Source organism: Coturnix japonica, chromosome 3, assembly GCF_054131305.1.
Source record: "Coturnix japonica strain WE chromosome 3, WE-NBRP24, whole genome shotgun sequence".
Taxonomy (NCBI): domain Eukaryota; kingdom Metazoa; phylum Chordata; class Aves; order Galliformes; family Phasianidae; genus Coturnix; species Coturnix japonica.
This window is the reverse complement of record NC_140665.1, coordinates 47,296,690-47,313,015: the sequence shown is the minus strand read 5'-3', so window position 1 is coordinate 47,313,015 and position 16,326 is coordinate 47,296,690. Positions and strand designations below refer to the sequence as shown.

The following is a 16,326-nucleotide window of genomic DNA, read 5'->3' as shown; positions in this document are numbered from 1 at the left end:
CATAGGATATCCAGAAGGGTGATCCAGTAGTTTGAGATTAACTGAAGCTGTGTAAGACCAGAGTTTTAATCCTTTTTACTGAGTCTTCTACCCAACCCCAGATTCAGTATATAATCCTGAACAAATGGCCTTAACTTTCCATCATGCATTCCTGCTAGTTAAATTCTATAAACTGTTGAGAAGACTTGGAAGATGCAGAAAGGTAGTAGTTCATGCAGAACTGGAAGTCTGCGAGCCATAAAGAAAATAATTTAGTTTTTTAATTTAGTGTTCAAAAGAAAGATTTCAGTGTCACAATTTGGAACATCAAAATCTGCAATAAACTGTCCTATTCACAAGTAAATATGTGGATCAGTATACAATATTTCTTTTAAATCTCTTCCAACTTACTTACAAACAACTGTCCACAGTCTTCATAACTTCTCATAGGTGCTATAACAATGTCATATGCCTTTCAAAATTGATTTGCAATCTCAATTCTTTCAGGGAATCTTGTGAAAAGCTGGCCCAAATTGCACAGGCTTTAAATGAGGAAGGACATGGTGCAGGAAGGGAAGTGCGCCTGGCCTCTCAGCATCTCACCAATTATCAAAACATGGTCAAAACTGTCAAGGAGAAGCTGCAAACATGTCAACTTGCACTCCAGGAGCACCTCACTTTGGAGGAGGCACTACAGAGCATGTGGTCATGGGTGAAAGAGGTTCAAGAAAAACTGGCCTCGGCTGAGAGTACAGTTGGTAGCAAAGCCACACTAGAGCGACGGCTGACACAAATTCAGGTAAAGAATGGTAGGACCGGACTTTATGCATCATCAAGATTAACACTATGTGATGGCCACATCAGTGGAAGTGGAATGGGTGTGTATTGTATTTTTTTACACTGTTATGAAGACGATTTGAATTCAAAACCATCTTAACAAACTGGGAGATGCAGTGTGAGAAACAGGATGAAGTCTAATGCAGAGGGATGTGAAGTATTACATTTAACAAGAAATAACCAACTATGAAAGTGTGTATTCAGATTCAAAATCTGTCTAATGGAGAAAGCCTTGAAACTATTCACCTAGAAAGCTTGTGGCATATATATATATATTACAGGAGGTTTTGGGGAACAGGCTAGATAGACATCAGTTGGAAAGATCATCAATATAGAGCACTATGGGCTCTTGAGACCTAGTCAATTGTGTGTCACTGTCTTTCTGTGCGGGGACCTACTCATTATCTGCTGCAAAGTAAGCAATGTTTTAGGATGACCAATGCAGTGAAATACCTGTGGAGCTGTGAGGAAAACCATCAGATTCCTTACACATAACATGGGATAGGCACTTAAAAAAACAGGTGCCTAGGAATTCATACTCAACATGCTTTTCAAGGGTAAATGATTTCAGAAATGGTGTCTTCTGCTGGAAGAATAACAGCCTTCAACTGTCAGCAGACTTCACTTAACATTTTGATATATTTTGCCCCACAGGAGATCCTCTTACTCAAAGGTGATGGTGAAGTTAAGCTGAACATGGCTATTGGCAAAGGTGAACAAGCACTCAGAAGCAGCAATGAGGAAGGACAAAAGGTGATACAAAAAGAGCTGCAAAAACTGAAGGATGTATGGAATGACATCATCAGCACATCCATGAGCTGGCAGAGGTAAAACTTGCTGAAAAACACAGGTCAAACCCTGACACCTTGCTTAGCACCAATGAGTAGTACCTTATGGCACATAGGAGTCCACTCTTTCATCCACCAGGACCCATAGGTCTTTCTTTCAGGCCTTGTCAAGGAGTTGTTCCTCCCAGTCTGTGTGTATGCCTGGGATTTCTCTGGCCCAAGTGTGAAACCTTGCACTTTTCCATGTTGAACCTCATTAGATTCTCCCATGCCCACCTTTCAAGTCTGTTGAGGTCCCTCTGAATGGCATCCCTTCCTTCCATTGCGTCCACTGCAACACTCAGCTTGGTGCCATAAGAAACTTGCTGAGGGTGCACTCAATTCCAACATCGATGTCATTGATAAAGATGTTAAAGAGCACCGGTCCCAAGACAGAACTGTGGGGGATACCACTCGTTACCAGCCTCCACCTGGACATACAACCATTGGTCACCACCCTTTGTGGCCTTTCAATCGACTCCTTACCCACTGGGTCATCCACCCATCAAATCCACATCTCTCCAATTTGAAGATAAGGATGTGGTGAGGGACCATGTCAAAGGTCTTGCATAAGCCCAGGTAAATAGCATCAGTTCCCTTCCCTTTCTTCATCAATGCTGTCACTCCATCATAGGAGGCCAACAGATTGGTTAGTCATGGCCTTCCTCTTCTGAAGTTGTTCTTGCTGCCTTGGATTACATGGTCATTTCTCATGTGATCTAGCATGTCATGTAGGAGGATTTAATATTCAAGAAAGATATTAATTGAAAGTAGGCTGATATTTTAACTGCATTTGAGACCACATTATTTCTGAATAGAATGTTGTTGCTTTTGATTTCCTTCACCTTTTTTAATCCATTCTAGAACAGTTTCTTATTTTCTTTCCAATGGGACCACATTACTTAAATTTATTTTATTTTTTTGACCTCTGAAATTGCTTTCCATAGTACTAAACCAGGCTGTTCTCAATTTTTGTATTTGCAGATCTGATTACTCCTTCCTAGTCAAAGATATTTTTCACTACCAAATTCCACCTTTCTTTCATTTCTTTGAACATCTGACATTTAAATTCTGTCATTAAATCTAGCATTAGCCCTTCCTTATTTTTGTCATCTATGAGTTTTACAAGCAATGTAAGTTCCATCATCATCATCAATATTGGATGGAAATTCGACTTCTGCATGATTCTAGTTCCTTAGTTTTTAATAACATCAGAGTTTTCTCTGCATTAGAAAACTGTCATAGATCTGTAATCTAAACATCGGAGTTCTCATTCTTAAATATCAATTATGGGAGGGGCTACGATATATGAGAACAGGAGTTCTTCAGTTAACATTGATGCCTCTATCTCATAGACAAAAGCTGTAATAAAATTTGATCTAGAAATTCGTAATGGTATGCTTTAAGGTTTTATTCTAACTTCACCCAATTTATGTCATAAAATATTGTGTATATTAGGGGAGGAAATCACATTTTGAATGAAATCCTTACCAGTCATAACTCCTATTAAGTCCAGTGAAATCAGAAATGTGTTCCTCAAAACAAGTCCCAGAGAGACTGGGAGATCTGCTAGGAGGAACAATATATATAAATTATATATAGAAATACAATGTTTTATTAATGGTGAAATGGACTATATATAACTGACTTGTTCTTCAGAGAGTCACTGGAATACCGCTTAATTGGCAATAACTTGTACATTTTATTGCTGTGACCATAATAAGCTCCACTAATACTCTGTATTTTACTTTGCTACGCAGACAATGCAATGTGTATTTCATTAGTGTGGGATATACATTGCTCATGCAACCTGCACTAGAGAAGAAGTTGTATCGGGTTATATGTAGTAGCCCAAAGAACACAGAAATTCTAGAATAGCTTAGATTTAAGCTGATGTAGAAAACTAAAACAAGATGGAGGAAAAACCATATTCTAAACATATTACAGATAACTACACAGTGTAATGATGTATAAACAGACCTTTCTTTGTTTAGACATTCCAAAAGTTCTCATGTGTACTGCATATAGAATCATAGAATCACCACGGTTGGAAAAGACCCACAGGATTGCCCAGTCCAACCATCCACCCATCACCAATAGTTCTCACTAAACCATGTCCCTCAACACAACATCCAAACGCTTCTTGAACAACTCCAGGGTCAGTGACTCCACCAACTTCCCGGGTGACTTCTTTTAATGTTTTTTTTAATGTTTCTTTTATGTTTCTTTTAATGTAAGCTGCTTAGAGTCCCTCATCAACCAGTGGAATGAATATTTGGAAAGGAAAAGCCAGATGGAGCAGTGGTTAGAGAAAATGGATCACAAAGTGGAGCAGCCTTTAGAACCACAGTTAGGTCTGAAGGAGAAGTTTGCACAGCTGGACTACTTCCAGGCTATTGTTTCTGAGATAGAGGATTACTCTGGTGATTTGCAGCAACTTGTTGGTAAAACTGCAGAACTTTACGAAAAAACTGAGGATGATTCTTTTGGAGCAGCAGCTCAGGAAGAACTAAAAACGCAGTTTAATGACATCACAACTGTGGCCAAGGTAAGATAAAGGAAAAGGCCTCCATTTCAGGTAACATTTTAAAACAACTGTATGTAAGGCTAAAATTTTGATTTTTCTAAATTTTCAGTGCCTGAATGTATTTGAAAGGTCTTGCCTTTTGTTATAGTTGAATCTAACAAAAGAATTCTGTATAGTTTACTGAAAATTCACTGGAATGCAAAAAGATGTTGGGAATTGAAACTGCTGTGGATATGAGTTTCTGAAAATTGAAGGGCATATATTTTATTCCTAGTTTCATGTATACAATAATATTTTCATGTACACAATTATATTTTGGATATACTTTTAGTTTTATTTTCCTCTAGTCCTTTTATTTTATTTATTTATTCATTCATTCCTAGCACACATTTACCAGGAAATATAAAAATGGAATGCCTCTTTGAGCACAAAACATGGTCAGAAAGAGAAATCTTATTTTCAGAAACATATATGCTAGTATTCTGTGTTATTTCAAGTCATTAAAGGGTCCAGAGGAGGGCCACTAAGATGATCTGAGGGATGGAGAACCTCTCCTATGAGGAAAGGTTGAGGGAACTGGGCTTGTTTAGCTTAGAGAAGAGAAGGCTCCAGGGAGACCTCATTGTGGTCTTCCAGTACTTGAAGGGAGCATTTAAACAGGAGGGGGAATGGCTGTTTACAAGTGTGGATAGTGATAGGACAAGGGGGAATGATTTAAAACTAAGATAGGGGAGGTTTAGGTTTGAGATTAGGAGAAAGTTTTTCACACAGAGGGTGGAGACACACTAGAACAGGTTGCCCAAGGAGGTTGTGGATGCCCCATCCCTGGAGGCATTCAAGGCCAGGCTGGATGCGGCTCTGGGCAGTCTGGTCTGGTGGTTGGCGGCCCTGCATATGGTGGGCGGGAGGTTGAAATTAGCTGATCATTGTGGTTCTTTTTAACCCAAGGCATTCTATGATTAATCACTGCAGTTGTTAAACAGGTACTCTTTAACTTCTAAGGAAAGAGAGCAGCTCACAGAGTCCTTCTACCATGAAAATCAGAACAGTAACAGTAGCTGAGATTGTTTACATCTTCTTAGCTATTGGGAACATTTACACCTGCAGGAGGCCACATAATAAGAAACAAATGTTGCTGTGAGACTGAAGTAAACAATATGCAGACATTTAGTAATCTGATGGAAAGTACTGTCTGGGTTCTCATGTACTGCGAATATTGCTGATGTCCTCCATTCAAGTAGATCTGGAAGGATGCTCAAGCTGATGGCAGAATGTTTTTTAAATCTATCTGAAGCAGGATACAATTTAGGGAACTGCTGGGACTGCTTGACATTTTGAGGTCAAAGATGGACCCAGGGACAAAAAGGCTACACCAAAGAAGCTCCATGAATTTGCATTGTTCCTCTTTACTGAAGGCACTGAGGAGATTCTCACACCTGTTTCTCTGTCATAGCAGGCAGACAAGAGGAGATAGAGGAGTTTTCTGTTAAATAGTTGGGAAATCTTAAACCAAGCAGTTAGTTATTAATAACTGCCCATGGGCAAATGGCATTCAGCTGTGGTTTCTTGAGAAATGCTCAAACAGAAATTGCCGAAAAGCTGGCCAAGGTGGGGTGGTCACTCTGTCAGCCCGTGTCACTGCCAGCTTCAAGGGAGGCCCTATGGGGAACTGCAGTCTCATGAGTACAGCTGATGTCATTGGAGTGCTGCACTCAATAATGAAATTGGAGGGCAGTGTTGGATAAATATAGACTGCTGAGAAATTCAGTATGGTATCTGGAAAGTATAACTTTAAAAAACTGTTGTGGTTTAACTTGGCAGGCAGGTGGTCACCACACAGTCATTCAGCCACTCCTCCTCCTCCTCCCAGTGGGATGGGGGAGAGAATTGGGAAATAAAATATGAAGCAGAACTGGTGGGTTGAAATAGAAATTACTTACTTAGATGGAGGGGTGGGGGGGAGGAGGTGGAAAGGAATTGAAAAAAAAAGAGGATAATAGTTATAATTATCATACATATTATGTTATATAACAAAACAAGTGAAGCACAAGCAATTGCTCACCATTCAACATCCAGTGCCTAGCCAGTCCTGAGGCAGCAACTGTCTGCCTGGCCAGTTCCCCACCATTTAAGTTTTTTTCTGCATGATGTCATATGGCATGAAGGATTCCTTTGGCAAGTTTAGGTCAGTTATTCTGTCCCCTCCCAACAACCTGTGTCCTCTCAGCCCTCCTCACTGACAGGATAGTATGAAAAGCTGATATGTCCATGGCTCTGTACAGCACTGCTGAGCAATGACTGAAAACTTTGGTTTGTTATCAGTATTGCTTTTCTTCTAAAGCCAAGCCATACCATCATACTAGACACTATGAAGGAAAAGTCAGCTCTGTCTCAGCTGAAACCAGAACACAAATATGCTGGAGTTCTATTAAAACATCAATGAGCACATTAAAACAAACAAACAAAACAAACAAACAAGGGATAGAGTGGATATAATACAATAATACACTTGGACTTCCCCAAAGCCTTTGATAAGGTTCCACAAAAAAAAAAAAAAAAAAAAAAAAAAAGTCTATATAAAAAAGTGAGAAAGTAAGCTACCACAGAATTGAAAGAAAGGTCTTTGATGGATTACAATTTGATTACATTGTTGGAAGAAAAGGTTAGTGGCTGTTTCTGAATGAAGAAGTGTCAACTCTAGGATTCTCCAGGAAACTATATGGGAACTAGTTTTGTTCAGCTTCTTTGTTGATGAGTTGGAGAAGGGAGTGCAGAGTGACTCTTGCAAATAATATTCAGCTATCTTGGACAGTCCAATGACAATTCCAAAAGAACTGTCAAAATATGGTCAAGAGGGCAAAGAGGTAGTAGGTGTACTTCAAATAACATAAACATAAGGCAGTATCTGAAGGGGGATTAAAAAAAAAATAAATGTCTGAAACTTGATTGTGCATATTCTGCATAAAGAACTTGCACTTGAAATCTAAGAGATCATTTTTCATTATTTATTTTGTAAATGGAATTGTTACAAGAAGAGCATGTAAGGGGCAGGATTCATTTGTTTGAAGTGAAGAATGCTGAGAGAAATGCAGCCACATGTTATAATGAAGGTAATGGTTAACAGGAATACAGAAACATTAGTCACCAAATCTGACTGTTTCAAAGGGTGTTTATAAAACCTAGTAGATTTTTTTTTTTATGTCTCTTTCTGCCAATCTGAGGCTGTGCTGTGTTTCTGGTGGCTGTATGTCCTCTGTTTTGTGGAGAATGGGGACTGTAAACTGCTGTAAACTCATCATCTGTGTGGCAGCAGCGTCCCACAGCAGCATAGGGCCACCAGGCTGAGAAAAGAATTGGTGCCACACAGAGAGGATGGGACAAGACTGACCTGATGATGTGCCAGGCAAAGCTGCTGCTCCCTTCTCCACTTCCTGTAATAGCAGGACTTATTGACAAGTTCACAGTCTTTTCTTTGGGAGAGAACAATACAGACTGTAACTGGTAGAAAACAGTGCCTCCAGAGGAGACCAGCTCAAATTGCTATTTCCCACTATGCTCTCGCTCTACTGTTCTTATATTTTGGTGCAAATTAAGTAAGTAAGGTGCATGTTTGCCTACCATGAGGATATTTTACTGCCTTAAGATGATGCTTATTTTTTTTAGGTCAGGCACATGTGGACATTGTCTTAGATGCTTGTTGCATCAAAAGCATAAAGATGTGAAAACTTCGAGGATTAACTTTAGGTCATAGTTGTTTAGTTGTTAATCATCAAGGAAATATTCCAAGAAATTATGATTATTATTTTCCAAAGGAACAGCAAAATGTAATGATCTAATTAATTTTGAAAAAAATTATTTGAATGTTGAGTTATTCAAAATTAAAAGTAAATTCCATTTTATTCTGTTATATAAATAGAACTCTTTGAAATGAGTTTAAGGATAATTAGGTCTAGATCTATGTATTCAATCAGGATTGTAATCTATTTAAAGCTACTGGATTAGCTCAGTTCACTTTTGGTTAGTTTTGATAAATATTCCTGAGAGTTAATTCTTATTAATTTAATAACAAATAGACATAGTCAGACTCAAGGCCAGTCTAGACCAGAACAGTATTTTATCTGATTATATTAAGGTAAACTGGCCCCAGTTTAAGGTTACATTGAAATACTGTTGTGGAACCATGCTGTTATTGCATGTTTGTACCAGGGAAAGAGTCCTCTAAGGGTACAAGAGTGATGACTTGGGGATGGCCACTATTTCTGATCTGGTGGCTAAAACACAACTTGGTACCCTAAACATCTGCTACACTCTCAAACAGCAGACTACTCATTTGTGACCTTCATATGGGAGGACTGTGACTCTGTTTAGTATTTATGGAGACTTCCTTCTAAATAAGAGCTGTGTTTCTACCAGCATTCCTGCCTAGACAAACCTAAACTAGACCTTGTTATTTTGTAGCACGATGTAGAGCAGCTCTCTATATCATTAAAGTCTAGACAGAAGACAAGTGTTTAAGTACATTAATGATTTTGTTTGTTTGTTTTTCCTCCTAAACAATAGGAGAAAATGAAGAAAGTGGAAGATATTGTGAAGGACCATTTGCTATATCTTGATGCAGTGCATGAATTCACAGACTGGCTTCATTCTGCAAAGGAAGAGCTGCACCGCTGGTCAGATGCAACTGGAGATTCATCAGTGATACAGAAAAAGTTGGCCAAAATAAATGTAAGAAATGTTAGCTATCATGATTTCATCTGTGATTCAGAACCTATAATCCAGAGAATTAAAACTCTGCAATCTTGTTCTTTGTTTATTTGAAGTGGACATTGCGTTTCAGTGAGCTGAAAACACACTTTCTAAGCTATGATGTGTTACTGCCTCCCTTCCTTAGCTTTACTAAGGTAGTGAAAGCACAATCAGAACTGAGTTAGCCAGCTCATACATGGAAACAATTTTCAAGAGTGGAAGCCCAGTGGCATCACACAAGATTGTGACTTTACTGATTGAGCACTGCCCTGTCCTCACCCTTAAAACTGCTGTCTAAGTACAGCTGCTGAATCAAAGTGAGAAAGAACCTTTTGTGATTTGCATGAATTGGAGATGTGTGAAATAGTGCAAGGATCATTCTCCCTAAACACATTTGAGGTGTATGTGTTGCCTCTCTATATGTACTCTCCTTACCTTGGCATCTCAATGTGTCTGTCCATTCCTAGGCATTTGATAAGACAGTTGTGCACTTCTAAATGTAGCATTCAAGCAGGAATTGTGTTTTGTTCATTCCTGCTGTTTACATTGTGCTAGCAGTGTTTTAGCCTGCTCCTAAACAAGAGTGGGCCAGTGAGCAGACTAGAGGAGGCTTCAGGACAGCCAGATCAACTTCAGACACGCCTCCTGCTTACTCTTGCATAGTTTCTAGCCTCCTTTGTGCTCAGACTCATGTATAATATGAGAAAGGGAGAAGACAGTAGTTCTTAGTTCATAACACTAACAAGAGAATAAGGATTACTTTAGCACATAGGGTCTGGAATAATACTCGTACTTTCCAACTTTTAAAGCTGAAAACTACCAAATTCTCCTGTAGCTTGTGTAAGGATGAAACAGTCTGCTGGAGAAAGAATTCGGGAAGAAACTACCAAAAGCACAAAGCCACATGTGCAACCAATTATGGCACAGCACAGCTCACGAGTAGTCTGCTGAATGCTTGCTTTTCTGAGCAGCACAGATTTTGTTCTTAAAACTGACACGAACAGCTCTGTGCCAGTGATTCTTGTGTAAAACATCACAAAAGAGTTATTTTCTGCATCTTAACCTAAGCAGTATTTTTCAGTATCTAAGCCACAGTTATTTCTCCCCTAAGCTTATGGAGCTTTCAGAACCTCTTTGCAATCATCACACGGCACGTTCCCTCTCCTAACTGCGCTTCTCACCCGTGCCGCTCCGCACGCAGCATGGCTGTTCCCGAAGCGGTACCGCTGGATCCGCAGCTCGGAGCAGCGGGCGGCCTGCACTGCGGCTGCACCACGAGTGACGGGCCCCCTTCCCAGCTGTGTCCTGTTACTATGGCGATGTTGCTTTGCAGGAGCTGGTAGACTCTCGCCAGATCGGAGCGGGCCGCCTCGGCCGAGTGGAGACGCTTGCTCCCGCGGCGAAGCGCAGCACGAGTGCCGGCGGGTGCCAGCTTCTTATTGCTGAGATGCAGGCCCTGCAGTTGGACTGGAAGCAGTGGGAAGAAAGCGCTTTCCAGAGCCAGCGCAGTCTGCGGGACGTGCTGAGCCAAATGGCCGTGTCGGAGCAGGAGTTCGCCGCGCAAGTTGCACGGCTGGAGGAAGCCGTGCAGCGGTTCGGAGGGCTGCTGGCTGCCTGGTCGCAGAGCCTGGCTCCCCTCGACAGCCGTCACACCGACAGCGAGATCGTGGAGAGCTGGCGCAAGGAGAAAGTAAGCTCGCTTCTCTTTTCTAAGCAGTTTTTGGGTTGTAAATGTACAGTGACTGAGGACAGGCAACTTCTGCCTGGTGGCGCAGTCAAAGAATGGGAGAAGTAGCAAATAATGCGATTCATTTGTGAAAAATCTCTGTAAAAAATTCCAACTTGCCAAGCTTTTCTGTAGCTGTATTCAAAGCAAGCACTGTTTACAGAAGGTATTTATTTGGCCTCTGCTGTCCAAGGCTTAGCAAGTCCTGCCCGGAGCTCAGACGTTAACGGTTGGGCTTAGCTGTAGGAAAATGAAAGAACTATCATACTGCCTCTAAACTTCTCAGGCTGCTCAACATTGCAAGCAGTCTGCAACTGAGAAAATGTGAGGCATTTCCTACACGCTGAGCAGCAGCAGGAGTGATTGCTTTCTTACAATTTGTCACACGTGTGTTAAGTTTATACATTTTGTTTCTTGAACTATCCTTTGCATTGTGAACGTTAAGATTTTGTCCTGTGTTTGAAGTTGTATTGGAAACTCGTATACTTGCTGACTGCTTCGCTGTGGAATGTAGTGGAATTCAGAGAAACAAGAGGCACTTCCTGTTTAGTTTACTCTTCTAGGAAATATTTCACATGTGTATATATATCACACTCACTTACACATGTATATATGTGTCATATATGTGTATATATATGTGTCGTATATGTATTCACAATAATCAAGATACTTAGGTGTATGTATCTAGATTCATATGAATCACAGCTATAAAGATACACAGTACCTTATCCTTCCCTTCCTGTGTTAAAATAACTTCAGTGAAAGTTACAGTAGTCCTTCAGTTTCTGAACCAAGAAGATGGGTCCTATTGTGAATGTAAAACAGCATTGCAGCATTCTCTTTCCATTGTCTCACAGCAATTCTGTTGTCATGCAAACCAAGGCCACAAGTTAAAAATGCATTTCCTAATTCTCTGAATCAGCAGGCTCACTCTGTTATCCTGTACTCAAGCCCTGCTCCTTTTAGATATGTGCAACATAACAGCACCAGATCTGGAATTTGAAATTCAGCAAATTATTTTGTTAATTATTGGATTTGAAGTTAAATCCAAGTCGCTGGAACAGTGCTCTCAGTGATTCAGTGTCTCTGTATAGACATAGGTCATAATTAAAATGCACTATTTTTCATGCAAACCTTTTGCTGTATTTTTGCACATTTAGTTTGTGTTTTTCCTAAGCATTCAATTTTGTTCTGATAGACAATCGCAAACCATTTACTTTGTGTATTTTCAGTTATGCTTTTGTACAGATTCAGAAACACAAATGATAGGCTTCCTTGCCCCACTTCCTTTGTCTCCTTGCTAATCCATCTTCATTTTCTTGTGATTAGTTTCTTACAACTGTATGTGTTTCTTCCAGTCTGGACCTCAGATTTAGCCAAAGTGTTAAACTGATACCTGCATGCCAAATGCTCTGGCTTGCCTGCACTGCAGAATTTTTGCTGCAGTGAGTGTAGCTAGCTAAAAGATGGTTATTTTTTTCATCCCTGTTAGTTTAGGAATTCCGTAATAATTTCATTTGTAATGAGAGAAGGAGCAAGTCTACACTGCTAGTTATGCTGGAGTAACTGGCAGGGTTCCACAGTGGAGATCACAGAATCACACAGAATAATAGAATGTCAGGGGTTGGAAGGGACCTCAAAAGATAATGTAGTCCAGTCCCCCTGTCAGAGCAGGAACATCTAGATCAGGTCCCACAGGAACACAGCTGGGTGAGTTTGAAGGTCTCCAGAGAAGGAGAACCCACAGCCTCTCTGGGATGGTTCTGAGCCTGTTCCAGTGTTCTGTCATCCTCACTGTAAAGAAGTTTTTCTTGTATTTATGTGGAACCTCCTGTGTTCAAGCTTGCAACCTTTGCCCCTTGTGTCCTATCATTGGATGTTACTGAGAAGAGCCTGGCTCCATCCTCATGACGCTCGCTTTAGAAACTTTGTGAAATTTTGTGTGTAAATTAATTTTTTTTCGGGCACAGCTCAAAATAGTTTTATTGAGCATACTAAACTCATGCTGGGCTTGCAACCTCAAAGCCCAATGGTGTTCTGGGCTCCATCAGAAGAAGAGTGGCCAGCAGAGTGAGAGAGGTGATTGTCTCCCTCTGTTCTGCCCTTGTGAGGCCCCACCTGGAGTACTGTGTCCAGGTCTGAGGCTCCCAACACAGGAAATATGTGAGGGTGCAGAGGAGGACCACAAAGATGATCTAAAGACTGTAGCACCTCCCCTATGAAGACAGGCTGAAGGAACTGGTCTTGATCAGCCTGGAGAAGAGAAGGCTGTGGGGAGACCTCACAGTATTTAATAGGAGTTTATAAACATGATAGAAATCAAAATTTTATATGATTAGATGGTGAAGACTAAGGGGAATGGTTTTAAAGTAAAGAAGAGAAGATTTGGATTAAATGTCAGTGGGAAGTTTTTGACTGAAAGAGTGGTGAGGTGCTGGAACAGGTTGCCCAGAGAGACTGTGGATGTCCTATCTCCAGAATTACGTAAGGCCAGGTTGGATGGGTCTCTGCATTCTTATCTAGTACTTGATCTAGCAGCTGGCAACCCTACCTGTGGCATGGGAGTTGGAACATAATGATACTTCAGGTTCCTTCCAACCCAAGCCATTTTATGATCCTATGACTTTCCATTCATTAGTTGCAAGTAATTTAATGTACACGCAGCTAGTTGACAATACCATATCTCATTTATTAAGACAAAATGTATATCTTGGACTTTTCAGTGAAAACTTTCTGAGCTAAGAAAGCTGAAGAAATGGAGCCTCTGGAAGCCCATAATTTCAAATAAACCTCTGAGCTCCTGTGTTTTTAATTGCTAAAATACTATCAAAGGTGGATACACATGAAATGTAAACGAAATTGAATTAGAACTTTGAATGATTTTTTTTAAGTTATTGATAAATATTGTTCACTTCTTTTGTTTTAACAGGAGACATCGGATGCTCTGATAAAGTCTGAACACATGATAGATGAGATCAAGACTCAGTTAAATGATCTTTGTAGATTTTCTAGAGATTTGAGCACCCATTCTTCAAAAGTTTCTGGGTTGATTAAGGAGTATAACAGGTATACTTTCATCTTGTTTATAGGTAATCAGTCCCTTATGTGTTTGCATGCAAGCTTCATTGTAGGGAACCATTAATTGGAATTTTAAAATTTGAAACAGAAGCAGACAGTGATTAGAAACATTTTTTCAATAGTGCTGTCAATAGAGAGTTTAAAAAGTAGAACTTTATCTTTTTTATTAAAGGCAGGGTATGCTGCCAAACTGAGCTTAAGCCAGCACCTGATCTATTGTAGGAGGAATCATTGTAAGAAACTGAGGTGCAGGTATGGTTCATTTGCCAGAAAAAGGAACAAGTTGTAACAGCTATTTATTTGTTTGTTTATTTATTTATTTATGTAATTTTATTCTTTATTTTACACCTGTTTTACCCCATCTCAGGAGAGCTAATGTTTGTTTTCTTACTTTCTCTCAGGTCACTGTAGCTGTTGACACCTGTAATTCAGACACATGACACATGCTGTCTCTTGCAGGGGTTGTAGTTTTTGGCTTTTGTAACTGCAGAAGAAAGGCATGATGACCTAAGTTTATCCTTTCTAATGTTACAATTTTAACTATGTCATTGAAGTTCAATTTGTAATTGCTGTATTTCCATGTCCTGTGCCTAGATAGGAAAAGACTTTCAGAAACTGTACTTAGGAGTACTGAATCACTCTAGAAATGCTTATCTGTCATATCTGTGAAACCCAAGTTACATGCTTCACTTTTAAGGAATTTGAAACTTCTAATGGATTTCCTGGTGTCTCAGTTAAGTGCTTACAGTTGGTGGGAGGAGTCCAAGTTAACCTTCAGAGAACTAAACAATAGCATTGTCACCTAACAGAGTCCTGTCTTTCTTCCCTCCCTTGTTCTCTTCTGCTTCCCTGTTGTGATAAATCCAGCCTCTGCCTGCAAGCTTCAAAGGGATGTCAGAGTAAAGAGCAGATCTTGCAGCAAAGGTTTCGAACAAGTTTCAGGGACTTCCAGCAGTGGCTGGTCAATGCAAAAGTCACCACAGCCAAATGCTTCGATGTACCTCAGGATATCAGTGAAGCTTCAGCAAGTCTACAGAAAATACAGGTAAACAGCCACAAATTATTTAAGGGAGATACAAACTATTTCATATATGTTACAATGTGGGAAAAAAAATTGTGTTTTGAAGATATGAATGTAATGTATAATTGAAGTGGCACCAGGAGTAGGACTTAGTACCTGAAATTAGTTTAAAGTTACATAAATATTTTTCCTCAAATATGATAATAGACCCTTGTAAAGTAAGAACAAGTTAAAAATGTAAAAAGTGCAAACTGGTATTCAAAAAGTCTGTTTTTCACAGAAAGATAAAACAGCTAATATGTAAAAAGGAATGCCAATTAAAATATTATTTTATTTAATCAAAGAAATTATTCTATGAGGAAAATATAACCTTAACTTTAAGTAAAAATAACAAAGTTAGAATGACATAGTGAGAATATTAAACCTTGAGATAGACAGCACAACAAGAGAAATGCATGTCAGTTTCACAGAAGATACCAAGACCCAATTCACTTCTTCCTGCTCCTGGTTAATTTACTTTCCTTTGCTTAAATGGTTTATTTACCAGGGTCAACAATACCATACTAAAGTAGCATTTTTTTTTTTCTACTTCAGATCGGGAGTTTTTTCCCAAGTATATATGAAGGATTAAAAAAATCAGCAGATTTTGTCAATTAATAAAAGAGTTCTTAGCAAAAACAGTTAACAACATCAGTCAGATTTTTACTGCTGCAGCTTCTTAATTTCGCAAGGACTTAGATTATCCTCCTGATTTGTGAATGCTACTGTAGATGGAAATGGACTTTTTTGACATGCATTAATTGTGTAAGACTTTCAGGAATGTCATAGATAAATAAATGTCAATTTTAATTTTGTTAAAAGTTATCATTTTGTCTGTTAGCACAGCTGACATCATTAAGTCACTAGGCAATCACATCTTTGATTTTAATAAAGAGCTTGAGCAAAGTATTTCAAAGCTTACCGATACTTTGCATTCACTTCTTGGATCTCTAGTGAAGCAGATAATCAGAATTTTTTATTATTTTTAGTCAAGCTCTTTACTTACAACATGAAGTTAACCTGATGATTATGAATATTAAACTGTTTTTCTATCGTGTAAGCATGATAATGGTTTAAAGTAACTTCATGTTTGAGACTGTTAAATTCATTTGAATCCTAAATTACAAGTTATAAGAATATTATTCCAGCACACTGGAATTTTAAAAAGTCATTATTTCCTTACATATATAATTCTGTAACACAGATTTCCATATAGTTCCTGTACACCAAGCTTGTGCAAAAACTTTGAACGAGGCAAAGTAAAATAAGGATACAGAGGATTAATCACACAGCTTAGATGTTGCTAAAGTTTTAAGCCTTAACCAACACCCCTACACATTGATTGAATGGCCAGTGTGGCTGTCTCCAGTTTGCAAGGCAGTGTGTTCCCCTGCTTTCCTGAAATGAATGCCATACTATGTTCCGTACTGTGAATGCTTGGAGAAGTGTAATACCCAACTGAAAGACCAGTATTTTCTCATAAAGTTCAGATTAGATAGATAATTCTAGAATCGGTATATGCATAATTTATGCGCACGGCACTTCT

General features: G+C 39.3%; 1 protein-coding gene across 17 annotated transcripts in view; it reads left to right on the top strand.

The window, feature by feature from the left end:
- Positions 1-16,326, top strand: part of SYNE1 (spectrin repeat containing nuclear envelope protein 1) — a 275,903-nt gene that overhangs the window by 124,645 nt on the left and 134,932 nt on the right. For all 17 annotated transcript variants that reach the window (XR_014944012.1, XR_014944011.1, XM_015858221.3 and 14 more), the window contains 7 exons: positions 487-778; positions 1,471-1,643; positions 3,882-4,191; positions 8,731-8,895; positions 10,250-10,606; positions 13,572-13,708; positions 14,588-14,765. Coding sequence is in view for 15 of the 17 variants with exons in the window: in XM_015858221.3 (XP_015713707.3) it covers positions 487-778; positions 1,471-1,643; positions 3,882-4,191; positions 8,731-8,895; positions 10,250-10,606; positions 13,572-13,708; positions 14,588-14,765 (1,612 nt within the window). In the remaining 2 variants the exon portion in view is untranslated. The remainder of the gene's footprint in view (positions 1-486; positions 779-1,470; positions 1,644-3,881; positions 4,192-8,730; positions 8,896-10,249; positions 10,607-13,571; positions 13,709-14,587; positions 14,766-16,326) is intronic.